The sequence below is a fragment of the Myotis brandtii genome, unplaced genomic scaffold, assembly GCF_000412655.1.
Source record: "Myotis brandtii unplaced genomic scaffold, ASM41265v1 scaffold793, whole genome shotgun sequence".
Classification (NCBI taxonomy): Eukaryota; Metazoa; Chordata; class Mammalia; order Chiroptera; family Vespertilionidae; genus Myotis; species Myotis brandtii.
In genome coordinates, this window is record NW_005371193.1 from 1 (window position 1) to 13,638 (window position 13,638).

At 38.5% G+C, this 13,638-nt stretch overlaps 1 protein-coding gene and 1 long non-coding RNA gene across 2 annotated transcripts; one reads left to right on the forward strand and one right to left on the reverse strand.

Moving 5' to 3' along the window:
• Positions 1–109: 109 nt before the first annotated feature.
• Positions 110–13,632, reverse strand: LOC106724303. The gene is made up of 3 exons (XR_001360061.1): positions 13,337–13,632; positions 13,044–13,131; positions 110–452 (listed from the first exon to the last, which is right to left on the reverse strand). It is a non-coding gene; the product is annotated as an uncharacterized LOC106724303 (long non-coding RNA).
• On the forward strand, positions 2,351–11,379 carry PTGR2 (prostaglandin reductase 2). The gene is made up of 7 exons (XM_005883599.2): positions 2,351–2,570; positions 4,160–4,330; positions 6,637–6,846; positions 7,643–7,764; positions 8,582–8,669; positions 9,446–9,485; positions 11,079–11,379. The coding sequence occupies exons 1-7, from the start codon at positions 2,388–2,390 to the stop codon at positions 11,162–11,164; spliced, it is 900 nt and encodes a 299-aa protein (XP_005883661.2). The 5' UTR covers positions 2,351–2,387; the 3' UTR covers positions 11,165–11,379.
• Positions 13,633–13,638: the final 6 nt, after the last annotated feature.

The following is a 13,638-nucleotide window of genomic DNA, read 5'->3' on the forward strand; positions in this document are numbered from 1 at the left end:
AATTTTACTTTTATATTTTTTAATGCTGCATCTAAATTTTATTGAGCAATCCTCATGATTAACGAATATTTGAGCAATTATATTTTGATACCTGTGAATTACAGATTGCCTTTGTTTTTATTCACTAGTGTTATTAAGGAATGTTATAGAAGGAAGATTTCCATTATAGTAGCACATGGTGGTTATCAGTTTCTTCCAAATGTCCAGACTACTTCCCAGTAGTAAGTAAAGCTTGAAGATAGTAAATTAGGATTGGAAATTCTCTCAAATTTATCCAGTTTATAAGATCTTATTTATCACTCCATCTCCAGGGACTAGCATGGTGCTTATTAAGTATTAATTAAAGGAAGGAAGGAGGGAACTCACTTCTTTCCCCAGGTGTCCCAGCATGGGATGGTGTGCCACTCCACTTGGGAATTATAATTAATCACTTGCCTTCACTAGACATTGTTCTATAAAAAAAAAAGAACATAAACAACTTTAAATGAAAAAAAAAGGAATCTAATGAACATTAAATCATTGCAATTTTATATCATTCCAAAATCACAACTAATTTCAATCACCATGTGTGTACAGTATTTTACATGGTTATATTTAATGTGTGTATACTATTTTGATTTCATATTTAAGTGACTTTATATACATATCTTCATATGAAAAACTAGTGGAAATATCATTACATTGGTGGTTCTGTTTTTCTCTTAGCCTTGTTTGAGTCAGGTCCTTGGTCTGGCCAATATCCAATGGCTGCTGCACTTGCTTTCCAAAAATACATGGGAGGGACACAGAAGCAGAAGTGTAGCATATACCTATAGAAGCTTCTGCTTCAATTCCTATTTGGTCTTTTCTGACTGAACTAGACCACCCTTAATCAAGCAGTGTTTCCATCTTTTCCATCTCCTGGACCACACTGTAGGCCTCCAATTCTTGGCTTCATGAGAGAGGCAAGAGTGAGCCACAGAGAAGAAGAGAGCCTTCACTAATTTCCAGGATGTCTTTAGCATAGTTTCATGGGAGGCTGTGGTGTCATTGTGGCATTTTTTCTTGGCTGAATAAAGAGAACATCCACCTGAGGTTAGGGGTATGATGTAGTGCTTGGTCTGAAGTTTTCCCTATCATTGTTTTATTGTGGGAAATTGAACAGTTGGGGAAAGCTTAAAAATGTTTTGGGAATAGGTAGTATTAGAAATTAGAAAGAGGAGTTCAGAAGGGATGGTGATAAACAACTGTATAAAAATAGTTTTGCCCGGCCGGTGTTGCTCAGTGGTTGAGTGTTGACCTATGAACTTGGAGGTAACAGTTCAATTCCCAGTCAGAGCACATGTCTGGGTTTCGAGCTTGATCCCTCATAGGGGGCATGCAGGAAGCAGCAGATCAATGATTCACTCTAATCATTGATGTTTCTATCTCTTCCTCCCTCTCCTTCCCTCTCCCTCCCCCTCTGAAATCAATAAAAATAAAAAATAGTTTCATTGTTGTATGTGTTATTTCCATTGGGGAAGTGGAATTGCTAGGCCAAAAGAAATGAGTACCATTATGGTCTATATCAGCAGTTCTCAACCTGTGGGTCGAGACCCCTTTGGGGGTCGAACGACCCTTTCACAGGGGTCGCCTAAGACCATCGGAGAACACATATATAATTACATATTGTTTTGGTGATTAATCACTATGCTTTAATTATTTTCAATTTGTAACAATGAAAATACATCCTGCATATCAGATATTTACATTACGATTCATAACAGTAGCAAAACTACAGTTATGAAGTAGCAATGAAAATAATTTTATGGTTGGGGGTCACCACAACATGAGGAACTGTATTAAAGGGTCGCGGCATTAGGAAGGTTGAGAACCACTGGTCTATATGATACTAATTTGTTTTCTATAAAAAGTAGACAGTTTCATAATATTGTCATCAACATGTAAGTATACTTAATTTGCCAAAATCCATTGAAACCACTGGCCCAGTAGTTTGAATTAATTTTGTTAGTATAATGTCTGTAACATTACTTAAATGTATTCAAGTAATTGTTTAAAAATTTTAACAGCTTTATTAAATATAATACGCGTATCATACAATTCACACATTTAAATGTACAATTCATGGTTTTTAGTCTATTCACAAAATTGTGGAACTATCATCACTTTAGAATATACTTAAATTTCTTTTGAGTTGCACTTCTTTACTTGTTAGAGAGAGGATACAAGTTTTTTTCCAGAATAAAAAACTGAAAGGAAGATAGAAATTAAGATAAATTTTATTTAACACTGTACTTAACATTACTTATTATATACCTTTCCTTAGGTCACTAGATAAATTAGTAAACTGGTTCAGTATTATTAGACAGAATTATGCTAATCAGTGTTTTCTTTTTTAGCGCTGTAAAATGAATGAAGACTCTGGGTCTGATTATTTAGCACCTTGGCAGTTGTCTCAAGTGGTTGACGGAGGAGGTATTGGGATTATAGAAGAAAGCAAACACACAAATTTTACTAAAGGCGAGTTTGTGACTTCTTTCTACTGGCCCTGGCAAACCAAGGCTATTCTGGATGGAAATAGCCTAGAAAAGGTGATGTATAATATAAAAGTATTTTTCTCCACTGTAATCCTTATTTTGTACCTTTGGTCTTCAGTTGTTTGATAAGGGGGTGGGGAGGTGGGGAGCATACATTTTCTTTTAGATATCTGCAAAAATGTGGAAAGCCTTTGTTCCTTTTCCACTATTGGCTGTAACTATATATGAAGTTCTTAGATTACCAGTGAGTGGTGGTGTTTTCCATATTTAATTTATTTCTCAAATTTTACAGATATAAAATAAAACCTGAACTAGAAGCATCAAAAAATATTTTATACTAAGAACCAAAGGCCCCTTGTAGTCGTATGCTTTAAAGTTTCCTGAGAAATTGACACTTAAGAAATTCCTTTGGTTTGGGCTTGAAATTCCATCTTGTGTCAGAAATCTTGAGTTTGGTTTCTGTTAGGTTGAACCATGTGAAATTACCAATATTTTTCTGTTTTGACCTGCAAAAACTGGCAGCTTCATGTACAGGTTGGGGCAAAAGTAGGTTTATAGTTATGAGTGTGGAAAACAGCACAATACTTAAAAAATAATAATACATGAATAAACTCTGTGTTTCACATACTTACAACTGTAAACCTACCTTTGTCACCCCTGTGTAGTCACATTAAGGGTTAAGTATTCAACATATGAATTTTAGGAGTGCCAATGTAAGAAATGTCCAAATCAGTAGAGAATTTTTAAAAAAATATATTTTTATTGATTTAGAGAGGAAGGGAGAAGGAGAAAAACATGAGAGAGAATCATTGATCAGCTGCACACCCCACACTGGGGATTGAGCCTGGGACCTGGGCATGTGCCCTGCCCAGGAATCGAACCGTGACCTCCTGGTTCATAGGTCGATGCTCAACCACTGAGCCACGTGGCCGGGACTAGAAAATTTTTATAAGAATTTATTTGAGCCTGGCTGGCGTGGCTCAGTGGTTGAGCATCGACCTATGAACCAGGAGGTCATGGTTCAATTCCCGGTCAGGGCACATGTCCAGGTTGCAGATGTACAGTGTGGGGTGTGCAGGAGGCAGCCGATTAAGGTTTCTCTCTCATCATTGATGGTTCTGTCTCTCTCTTCCTCTCCCTTCCTCTCCAAAATCAATAAAAATATATTTTAAAAAATGTATTTGAGCCAAACTGATGACAATTGCTGGGAAGCAAGATCTTAGATATTCTGGAGAATGAGTTTTACATGTTCTTTTATACATTTTGAAATTAAGAAAACATAAGGAAGATTACATGAAGGAGGGAGAAAGCAAGGCAGCAACTGGATTACAGGATAGTTAACAAGAATGGTAACCTAAGATAGGCTTGCTTAAGGCAAAAATAAACCTTTTACTAAAGAAGTTATATGCCTGGGGAGTGGCTACCCACCAAGACCTGCCCTGTTAGGAATTTATGATCAGATCACCCTGGGAGGTTACTTTCTGTAGAAACCCTTTTTTTGTCCACAGGAAGACATGATTCAGCCTATAACAGGTTGTTTCTACCTTGTTGACTTAAAACTGGGATTCCTGGTTTTCTTTTTAAAAGATATATATTTAGACAAAATAAATAAATACAAATAAAAGATATATATTTCATTTTAGGTAGACCCGCAACTCGTGAATGGACATATTTCATATTTTCTTGGAGCTATTGGTATGCCTGGTTTAACTTCCTTGATTGGAATACAGGAAAAAGGTCATATAACTCCTGGATCTAATCAGACAATGGTTGTTAGTGGGGCTGCTGGTGCTTGTGGATCCTTGGCTGGGCAGGTAATAATTTCTGAGAATCATTTGATTTTCTAAAAATGTAGTCATAATTGAATCTCTGGACACATATATATATATATATATACTAGAGGCCTGGTGCATGACATTCGTGCACTGGAATGGGGGAGGTCCCTCAGCCTAGCCTACACTCTTTCGCAGTTCTGGAGCCCATGGGGAGCGGGCCTAAGCCGTCAGTCTGACATCCTTAGCGCTGCTGCAGAGGTGGGAGAGGCTCCTGCCACCACCGCTGCACTCACCAGCCGTGAGCCTGGCTTCTGGCTGAGTTGCGCTACCCCTTTGGGAGTGCACTGACCACTAGGGAGCAGCTCCTGTGTTGAGCGTCTGCCCCCTGGTGGTCAGTGTGCATCATAGCGACCGGTCGTTCTGCCATTTGGTCAATTTGCATATTATCCTTTTATTATATAGGATCATTTAAAATATAAAATTGAACAAATTTTATGATTATTTGCACATTTCTGGTAGAAATGATATTACCTGCTTAGACTGTCTTTATAATAATATGAAAAATGTTGTAGATTTTTGTATCTTGTTCTCTGTTAACCAAAAATAGACACAGGAAATGCTAGAACGATCCAAGGAAGAAAATCAAAGTACCTATGTGGAATTCATGAACTAAAAATAAAAAACAAACTCGCCCTAGCCAGTTTTGCTCAGTGGTTAGAATTTCAGCCTGCAGACTGAAGGTTTGTGTGTTCTATTCTGGTTAAGGGCATATACCTCAGTTGCAGACTCAATCCCTGGCCAGTGCAGGAGGCAACCAATTGATGTGTCTCTCGTACATTGATGCTTCTGATGTTTCTCTCTGTCTCCATCTCTCCTTCTCCTTTCCTCTCTCTCTAAAATCAATGGAAAAAATATCCTCTGGTGAGGATTAACAAAAAAAACACATATTGTATAAAAAAAGTCTTCAAATACAGTAAATATTATGATAGAATTTTATAAAATGCACTAGAGGTCTGGTGCATGAAATTCATACATGGGCGGGGGGAGGGAGTCCCTCAGCCCAGCCTGCACCCTCTCCAATCCGGGATACCTCAGGGGATGTCCGACTGCCTCTCACAATCCAGGACTGCTGGCTCCCAACCGCTCGCCTGCCTGCCTGATCTCCCCTAACCCCTCTGCCTGCCTGGCTGATTGCCCCTAACCACCTCTGCCTGCCTGATTGCCCCTAACTGCCTCTGCCTCGCCCTGCACCCGGGACCCAGGATTCCCTTCTCTGGCCAGCCACAGGCACCCAGGACCTGGCCCGGATTCGCCTGGACCGGTCACAGCTACAGGGGACCCTGGGCAGGTGGCTTGTCCCTCTCCTGGGCTGCAGCCTGGCTGGTCCCATTCCTCTCTCACGAGCTCATTTGTGCCTGGCTGGTCCCCATTCCTCTGAAAAGTACAGTGTTGAGCGTCTGAGCCAACAGACGCATGATGCCGTGAGGGTGTGACAACCATTTGTATATTAGCTCTTTATGATATAAGATTGTTTTTATGAATAATAGCCTTTATAGTATGAAACCTCTGAAATAAAATATTTTATCTTAGTAGTGATTTTACTCACAGGCCTGAAAAATATTTTAAAACTTTAAAAAAATTTAATTTATTGGAGTGACATTGTTTAATAACATTATATAAATTTCAGGTGTACAACTTTATTATATGACATCTGTGTACTCTATTGTGCACTCACCACCTGGTCTAGTCTCCTTCTGTCACCATATACTTGACCCCCTTTACCCTCCTTGTCCTCCCCTTACCTTCTTTTCCTTCTAGTAACCACCATTCTGTTGTGTCTATGAATTTTCTGTTTGTTCATTTGTTGCTTTTTGCTTTATATCCCACATGAGTGGGATATATCCCACATGAGTGAAATCACATTCTTCACTTTTCTATCTGACTTATTTCACTTAACATAATACTATATGCACAAGATCCATCCCACTGAAAAATATTAAATTGCAAGTTAGTGATGTTTGGGATCTGACTATTCTTTTCATGAAATTAGCTTTAAATTCTGGAATTTTAGCATTCAAACTAAGTCTAATTTTATTCAATCTTAATGCTTTTAAGAATGGCATTATATCTGTTTTCTGTTCTTTTGATTTCAAATTACTTTTAGCTGAAAGCCCTGTAATCTAACCTAAATTGTGGTGAACACTCTCATATACTTATAATATCTTGTATGCTTTAACCTAAATTGTGAACACTCTCATATACTTATAATATCTTGTATGCTTTCACATTTTAAAATGTAAATATGACATAGAAAGTTGTTTAATAATTTAAAATTTCCCCCCTAGATTGGTCACTTGATGGGCTGTTCCCGAGTGGTGGGAATTTGTGGAACACATGAGAAGTGCCTCCTTTTGACCTCAGAACTGGGCTTTGATGCTGCAATTAATTATAAAAAAGAGAATGTAGCAGAACAGCTCCGGAAACTATGCCCAGCTGGTGTGGATGTTTACTTTGACAATGTTGGCGGTGACATAAGTAATACAGTGATAAGCCAGGTAGTTTGTTGATTTGTTTCTTACAAATTTGAATGCTATATTTTATCTGATGTGATGTATTTTTACCTGATACTAAGAGATAGAAAAAACTGTATAAGATTGTTGGGTTTATTGAGAAAAAGAAACTAATGATGATCAAGTGATCAACTGTAATTAAGTGAAACAGAAGAGCTTGCTGATATACCTACTTCCACTTACAGGTTTGCACTATGAACGTCAGTTTCAGTTCTTTGCTAGCATTATTATATTTTTCACCTGCAGTTAATTTTTGTGAAAAGTACAGTTGTATTGTTCAAATGGTGAAGTTCTGACTCCTAACTCACCATGAACCAACTCAGCCATGGCCCCTGACTTTGGGTAGGGAATGGATTTTCATTAGGTATTTACCTATTTTTATTGACAATGTTATAAAATGTGAACATCAGCTATTAACACTGCATTGTCCTTTACTATAGGTAAAATTATTTGCAATTGAGGTTAAATTATTTAAATACAAAGAAATACTCTGCTACTACTACTATTAAAAGTAGCAACAACAACGACAGCAACAATTAATGTAATTCTTTTGCTGATTACCAAATTCTCATTTACCTCTAATTCCTTGGAAGTGGACTTATTTTCTAGCCTATTAAAACTCTTAAATACATATACTGGGTAAATCTTTAAAATGAAATATATTAATTGGCACTAAAGGATTAAATTCAGTGGTCAAGGAGGCTTTCTTTGAGGCAGCCATAAAGTCATATATGGGATAGGCATATATCTTAGGGTATAATCACCTATTTTATCTGAACAGATGAATAAAAACAGTCACATCATCCAGTGTGGTCAAATTTCTCAGTACAACAAAGATGTGCCTTCTTCTCCTCCACTACCTCCTGATGTAGAGGCAATTCAGAAAGAAAGAAACATTGCAAGGTGTGTTCTATCTTTTCCTGTTTTTACCGGATTCAAGGGGTTTAAAGATCACAGGTGTATGTGAAATGCATTGTTCTCCATGTATAATTTTTTCTTATATAAATAAAACTTGAAAATAGATATTTTAAGTTGATTCAGTACTTAGGTTTTAGTTAATTAGCTCTTTGGCAGAAAACTTTTAAAAAATTGCATCTGTTCTATAAATCTTTTGCAAGTGTTTTTTTTGCAAGTAATAGAAACTCAATCACATTGGCTTAAGTACAGGGGAAATTTATTGGCTCATGCATTGAGAAGTCCAATATTAGTACAGTACTGGCTGAGCTCTGGCTGGATACAGGGTTTGTATAGTGGCATCACGACTGTTTTTCTCCACCTCTGGGCTGTGCTCCCTCCCAGGCTCTCCTCTTGCAGCAGCAAGAGGATGGCTGTTATCTCTAGTCTTACATTTGACCAGGTTAGCAATCCAAGCAAAAAGAGAACAGCTTTCTTCTCGCAGTTTTATCAAGTCCCAACGCTGATACTTTATGGCTCATACTGGCTTGGCTTTGGTCACAAAGGGTAGGGAAAGGATGTTACCCACAAAGTAAAATCATAGAGCTATTACCAAACGGGGTCATAAATGCAGGGTAGACAAAACAATAGAACTCCACTGCACTTATCCCTGTCTCTACACCTAAAACTGTATCTGGCCAGACTCTGTGATTAAGTCCTAATGTTTGAAATATTAACACATAATAGAGATCTGGAATGATTTCATTTTGGACTCTTTTATTCCCCCACTGGTCTCTGATCATTATTCTTTTCTTTCCCAATACAGAGAAAGATTTATGGTGTTCAATTATAAGGACAAATTTGAGTCTGGTATTCTACAGCTGAGTCAATGGTTTAAAGAAGGAAAGCTAAAGGTAGAATTTGCTTCTATTCTTTATCAATAGCATTCTTCCTGCTATTTGACATGCTTTTGAATTTATTATAGCAATGTACTAGTTTCATAATAAAAATTCCTACAAAAGGGAAGTGTACTGGATATTATAAATTAACTTTGCCTCCCAGGCGATATAACCTCCTGGTTGAGAAGCCCTTTCTTATTATTCCCTTTACCTGAAATTTTATTAACCTTATACTTTTCTTAGATTATGTTGTAAGATAAATAGATTTTCCGTCCTAAATTTTAATACTCATTAATTTAACAAATATTAATATGGAATTCTACAATGTGTTAGAAGCTGTGCTTTCTCAAAAATCTTATAAGCACCGCCTAGTACCCCCACCTCTCCACTACCATATGTCTCTCCTGCCCTCCCAGGACATTCTGATATATCTCTTCTTTTTGCTTTAAAATCAGGAGTTATTAATCTTGGGTCCAGAGACCCTGACCTAGCATGTTCTTAAAACCTGCAAATGATAGGCAAAGTTTATGTGTGTGTGCTTATGTACTTTTGGAAAAGAGGGTATACAGCTTGTGCTGTTACCAGTGGAAGATTAGACAATGGGAAAATAGGATTTTATTTTAAAAAGTTAATTGATAGGAAACCTTTTTGGGTTACCTACATGAAATTAAGAATATCTATTTTTAGACAGAAAGTGCTTAACAGTGTTGCTGTCTTTTGCAAACATGAAAACTATTAAGTAGAAACATTGAAGTCTAAAGAATACTAAGTATAGCTATTTTGATTTACAGATTAAAGAAACTATGACAAATGGATTAGAAAACATGGGAGGTAAGATGAATGTAGATTTATTATATACTAGAGGCCTGGTGCACAAAAATTTGTGCATTCGGGGGTGGGGGGGTCCCTCAGCCCGGCATGTGCCCATTTGCAGTCCAGGACCCTTTGGGGGATGTCCACCTGTCAACTTAGGCCCACTCCCGGGGGGATCAGGCCTAAGTTTGCAGTCAGACATCCTTCTGGCAGCCAGGGAGCCCTCGGGGGATGTCTGACTAAAGGCTTAGGCCCCCAAGGGAACTGTGATGAGGAAGCTGGGGTTCGAGCCCTGCACTGTGGATCGAGCCCACAACCCGGGCATATCCCCTGACCAGAATCAAAATATGACCTCCTGGTTCATAGGTCTATGCTCAACTCGCTGCTGGTTCTTTTGTTTGTTTTAAATAGAAAGGATTAGCTTGGCTGGTGTGGTTCAGTGGTTGGGTGTCAACCTATGAATGGGGAGGTCACAGGTTGTGGGCTCAAATCCCAGTAGGGAAATCAATAAAAACATATTTTTTAAAAATAAAAGGGATTAATCAAACAACTTTTTTTCTTTCTCAGAAAAAAATTTAATGTATTTGGTTACTAAGTTTACCAAACAGAAATATAATTTCACTTATTTTTCTGGCATAATGTGTATTTCACTTAGTAAAACTTTGTGATTAGATTTCTGACATTTTAACTGTTATTTAGAAACTAGAGGCCTGGTGCATGAAATTTGTGTACTCGGGGGGAGGGGTTCCTCAGCCCGGCCTGCACCCTCTTGCAGTCCAGGAGCCCTCAGGGGATGTCTGACTGATGGCTTAGGCCTGCTCCCTGCCGTCAGTTGGACATTCCTTAGCGTAGCTACAGAGGCGGGAGAGGCTCCTACCACCACCGCTGTGCTCACCAGCCGTGAGCCCGGCTTCTGGCTGAGCAGCGCTCCCCCTGTAGGAGTGCACTGACCACCAGGGGGCAGCTCCTGCGTTGAGCGTCTGCCCCCTGATGGTCAGTTCGCGGCATAGCGACTGGTCATTCCGCCGTTTGGTTGATTTGCATATTAGCCTTTTATTATATAGGATTTGTTTTGCTGATATTTTACCTTCAAACTTACTTGCCTCTAGTTTTCAGACTGTAAGCCTTGAGTGTCGATATAGACACCAATTAAACATTTCTAGTTTGGGTAAAAAAATTTTTTTAAATCTATTTTTATTTCTTTCAGAGAGGAAGAGAGAGGGAGGGAGAGATAGAAACATCAATGATGAGAGAGTATCAATTGACTGGCTGCCTCCTGCACGCCCCACATTGGGGATTGAGCCCGAAACCCAGGCATGTGCCCTGACCGGGAACTGAACCGTGACCTCCTGGTTCATAGGTCTACACTCAACCACTGAGCCACACCAGCCTGGCGGGTAAATCCAATTTTTAAGATGCTGATTGGGTTAGTTTACCCTGTAACTTTGCCAGTGTATATGTGAAGTTTCTTTTGATGACAATTTTCTTCTATACTTAATATTAAAATCATTGAAGTAATTTTTCAAATTACTTGTGTTTGACCTACCAAAAGATATGTATGATAGTGACATTTATATTTTGAGATAACTTAGTTTTTTTTTTTCTTTCTAGCTGCATTCCAGTCCATGATGACAGGAGGTAATATTGGAAAGCAAATAGTTTGCATTTCAGAAGAAACCTCTTTGCAGTCTCTATAAACATCCTCATCAAGGAAACACAAATTTCTTTCCATTTTGCACAAAGACTTTCAAGACACATTAAAAAACACCTGAGAGTACAGATAGCTTTTGGTTTAAATGTACTAATAGGTGATTATTTTCTTAGTTGCAAAATAATTCTTTCCTATATCTTCAATATTATATATGTACTCTATATCCAACGTATTATATACAACAATAGGTTGAAGTCAAAATGATCTATTTTTCTTTCTTTTCCTAAAACTATTACATATGATATTTTTGTCAGATATACTGAAATCACTGGAGATTTGATACAACTATGAATGGATCATACAAAACAGCTTTTCAGAATTAATAACTTTTATTGAAAATGGAATGGTTGAGAAGGCATTTAGTAAATGTTTATAGAACTGGGAAAGTTTTACATAATTCTTGAACTGAAACTTGGCATAAGAAGAAAATTGGGATGGCCTTTCTATACATGGAAAAAGGACTTAATGGCAGGGTGTTTGTCTGGAGTTTGGGGGAATTCAGAGCTCTGTGTTGGGACTAGTATGAGAAGATAAGTAGAGGTTGATTAGGTTGTTGGAGAGACTACATTTGCTACAGAAGATGATCTATTTGTGTTATGCCAAATAATTTACTGTATAGTAACTCAAATATTTATTGATAAAAGCATATGTTTATTTTAGGTTAGCAGGCACATACTGTCAAATAGTTGTCAAGATTTCCAGGGCAAATAGATAAAAACATTACTTGGAGTGTTAGGTAATTAAAAAGATTGAGACAGCCTGGCTGGTGTGGTTCAGTGGTTGAGCATCGACCCCGGAACCAAGAGGTCGGGGGTTTGATTTCTGATTAGGGCACATGCCTGGTTTGCAGGCACCATTCCCAATAGGGGGTGTGTAGGAGGCAGCCAATTGATGATTCTCTCTCATCATTGACGTTTCTGTCTCTTCCTCCTTCCTCTCTCTCTAAAAATCAATAAAAATATTTTTTAAAAGGATTTGAGACAACAAAGACAGCTTCAGAAAATATTAGGACTGAATGGGCAAATTAAAAAATGATTATAAACATGAATGTTCAAGACCCACAAATGTAACTCTAAATTAGAGTTTGCCGGGGTGCGGGGAGGTGGAGGAGACTAGGGGGGGATAAATGGTGATGGATGAAGACTTGACTTGGAGTGGTGAATGCACAATACACTGTACAGGTGATGTGTTGTGGAACTATGCATCTGAAACCTGTCAATTTTGTTAACCAGTGTCACCCCAATAAATTCAATAAAAAGGAAAAAATTAAAGCAGTGATTCTAAAAAAAAAAAAGGGTTTGATAAAAAAGAGGGTTTGTTTTATTGTAATCAACCCTATAAAACAGTAAAATTGAGGGAAGTTTTCTCTGAGTGTCCTGCTGGTTTATGGTCTCCTGTTTATACACTGCAATATACTTTTTAAAAACACCTTATCTTATTGGTAAAAGTATTATACATATCCCCCTCTCCCCGGCCCCATTGACACCCTCCACATTACACCCCGCTCCTGCAATAAACTTTTGTTGGCAACATTTATAGAAAGTAGATTCAAACTGTGTTAGTAATCAATCATTCCAGTTGTCTTTAGTGGTCTTCTTTCTTGTTTTATATAATTTTCCAGGGCCATTTAATCTCTGTATGTTGATAACTCCCAAATCTACATCTCTATTTTGACCTCTTTCTTACCAGAGTTTGGGACCTTCACCTCCAAGTAAATATCCCCTTGGGATAAACGCACTTTATGTAAAGAGGAATTATCTTCCCCTGAACTGTGTTTCTCCTTTGTTTTGCAAATCACCATAGTTTATTTGTATATTCAAACTACTACTCTCTCACCCATTTATATGCCTGTCTTCAAGGCTTACCTTTAATCTTAAGCGCCTTTCTTAGAGAACTCCTTTAATTCCCACTGTCACTGTCTTCGTTGAGTTCTTCATGGTTTGGCAAGCAGCACTATCAAAAAATTAGTAATTTCAAGAAGTCGGTCAAACTCATAAAGCTCTAACAAGTGGTGGCATCCAGCCTGGGACGCAAGTGGTCTAGCCCCCAGGCAGGACACCTGAGAGCTCTTTACATCCAAATATGTATGTGGAACCCAGACGCTAGGGAATTCATATTCCAAAAAAAGTTCTAACTACACTTGAGTCTCAATTCTTACCCTGCTCGGTATACAATGCAGAAGTATGTTCTGCAAGTTCCCTTCCCGGGGAGGTGAAGCTTCGCGATCCTCTTCGCTGAGAACTCCGATGAAAGTCAGCAGTGATCGTTCTCGCCTCCATTGTAGCTGGTACAGATCTCAGCCGACAGGTACCACGACCCCGTCCGCCGTTGCAGGGAAGCAGTGACGTCACGGCTGGAACGAACCGACCCGTTTTGCGGGCTTTGCAGACCTCGGAGCCCCGAAGGCCGATAGAGAATGAGTGGGACGTGGGAGACCACGGCGGCTTGGGTCCGGGCGCG

Coding starts and splice junctions, on each gene's coding strand:
- PTGR2 (XM_005883599.2), top strand. CDS start 2,388: ATGAATGAAGACTCTGGGTCTGATTATTTAGCACCTTGGCAGTTGTCT. Junction 8,670..9,445: donor TTAAAGAAGGAAAGCTAAAG/GTAGAATTTGCT, acceptor TTTGATTTACAG/ATTAAAGAAACTATGACAAA. Junction 9,486..11,078: donor TGGATTAGAAAACATGGGAG/GTAAGATGAATG, acceptor TTTTCTTTCTAG/CTGCATTCCAGTCCATGATG.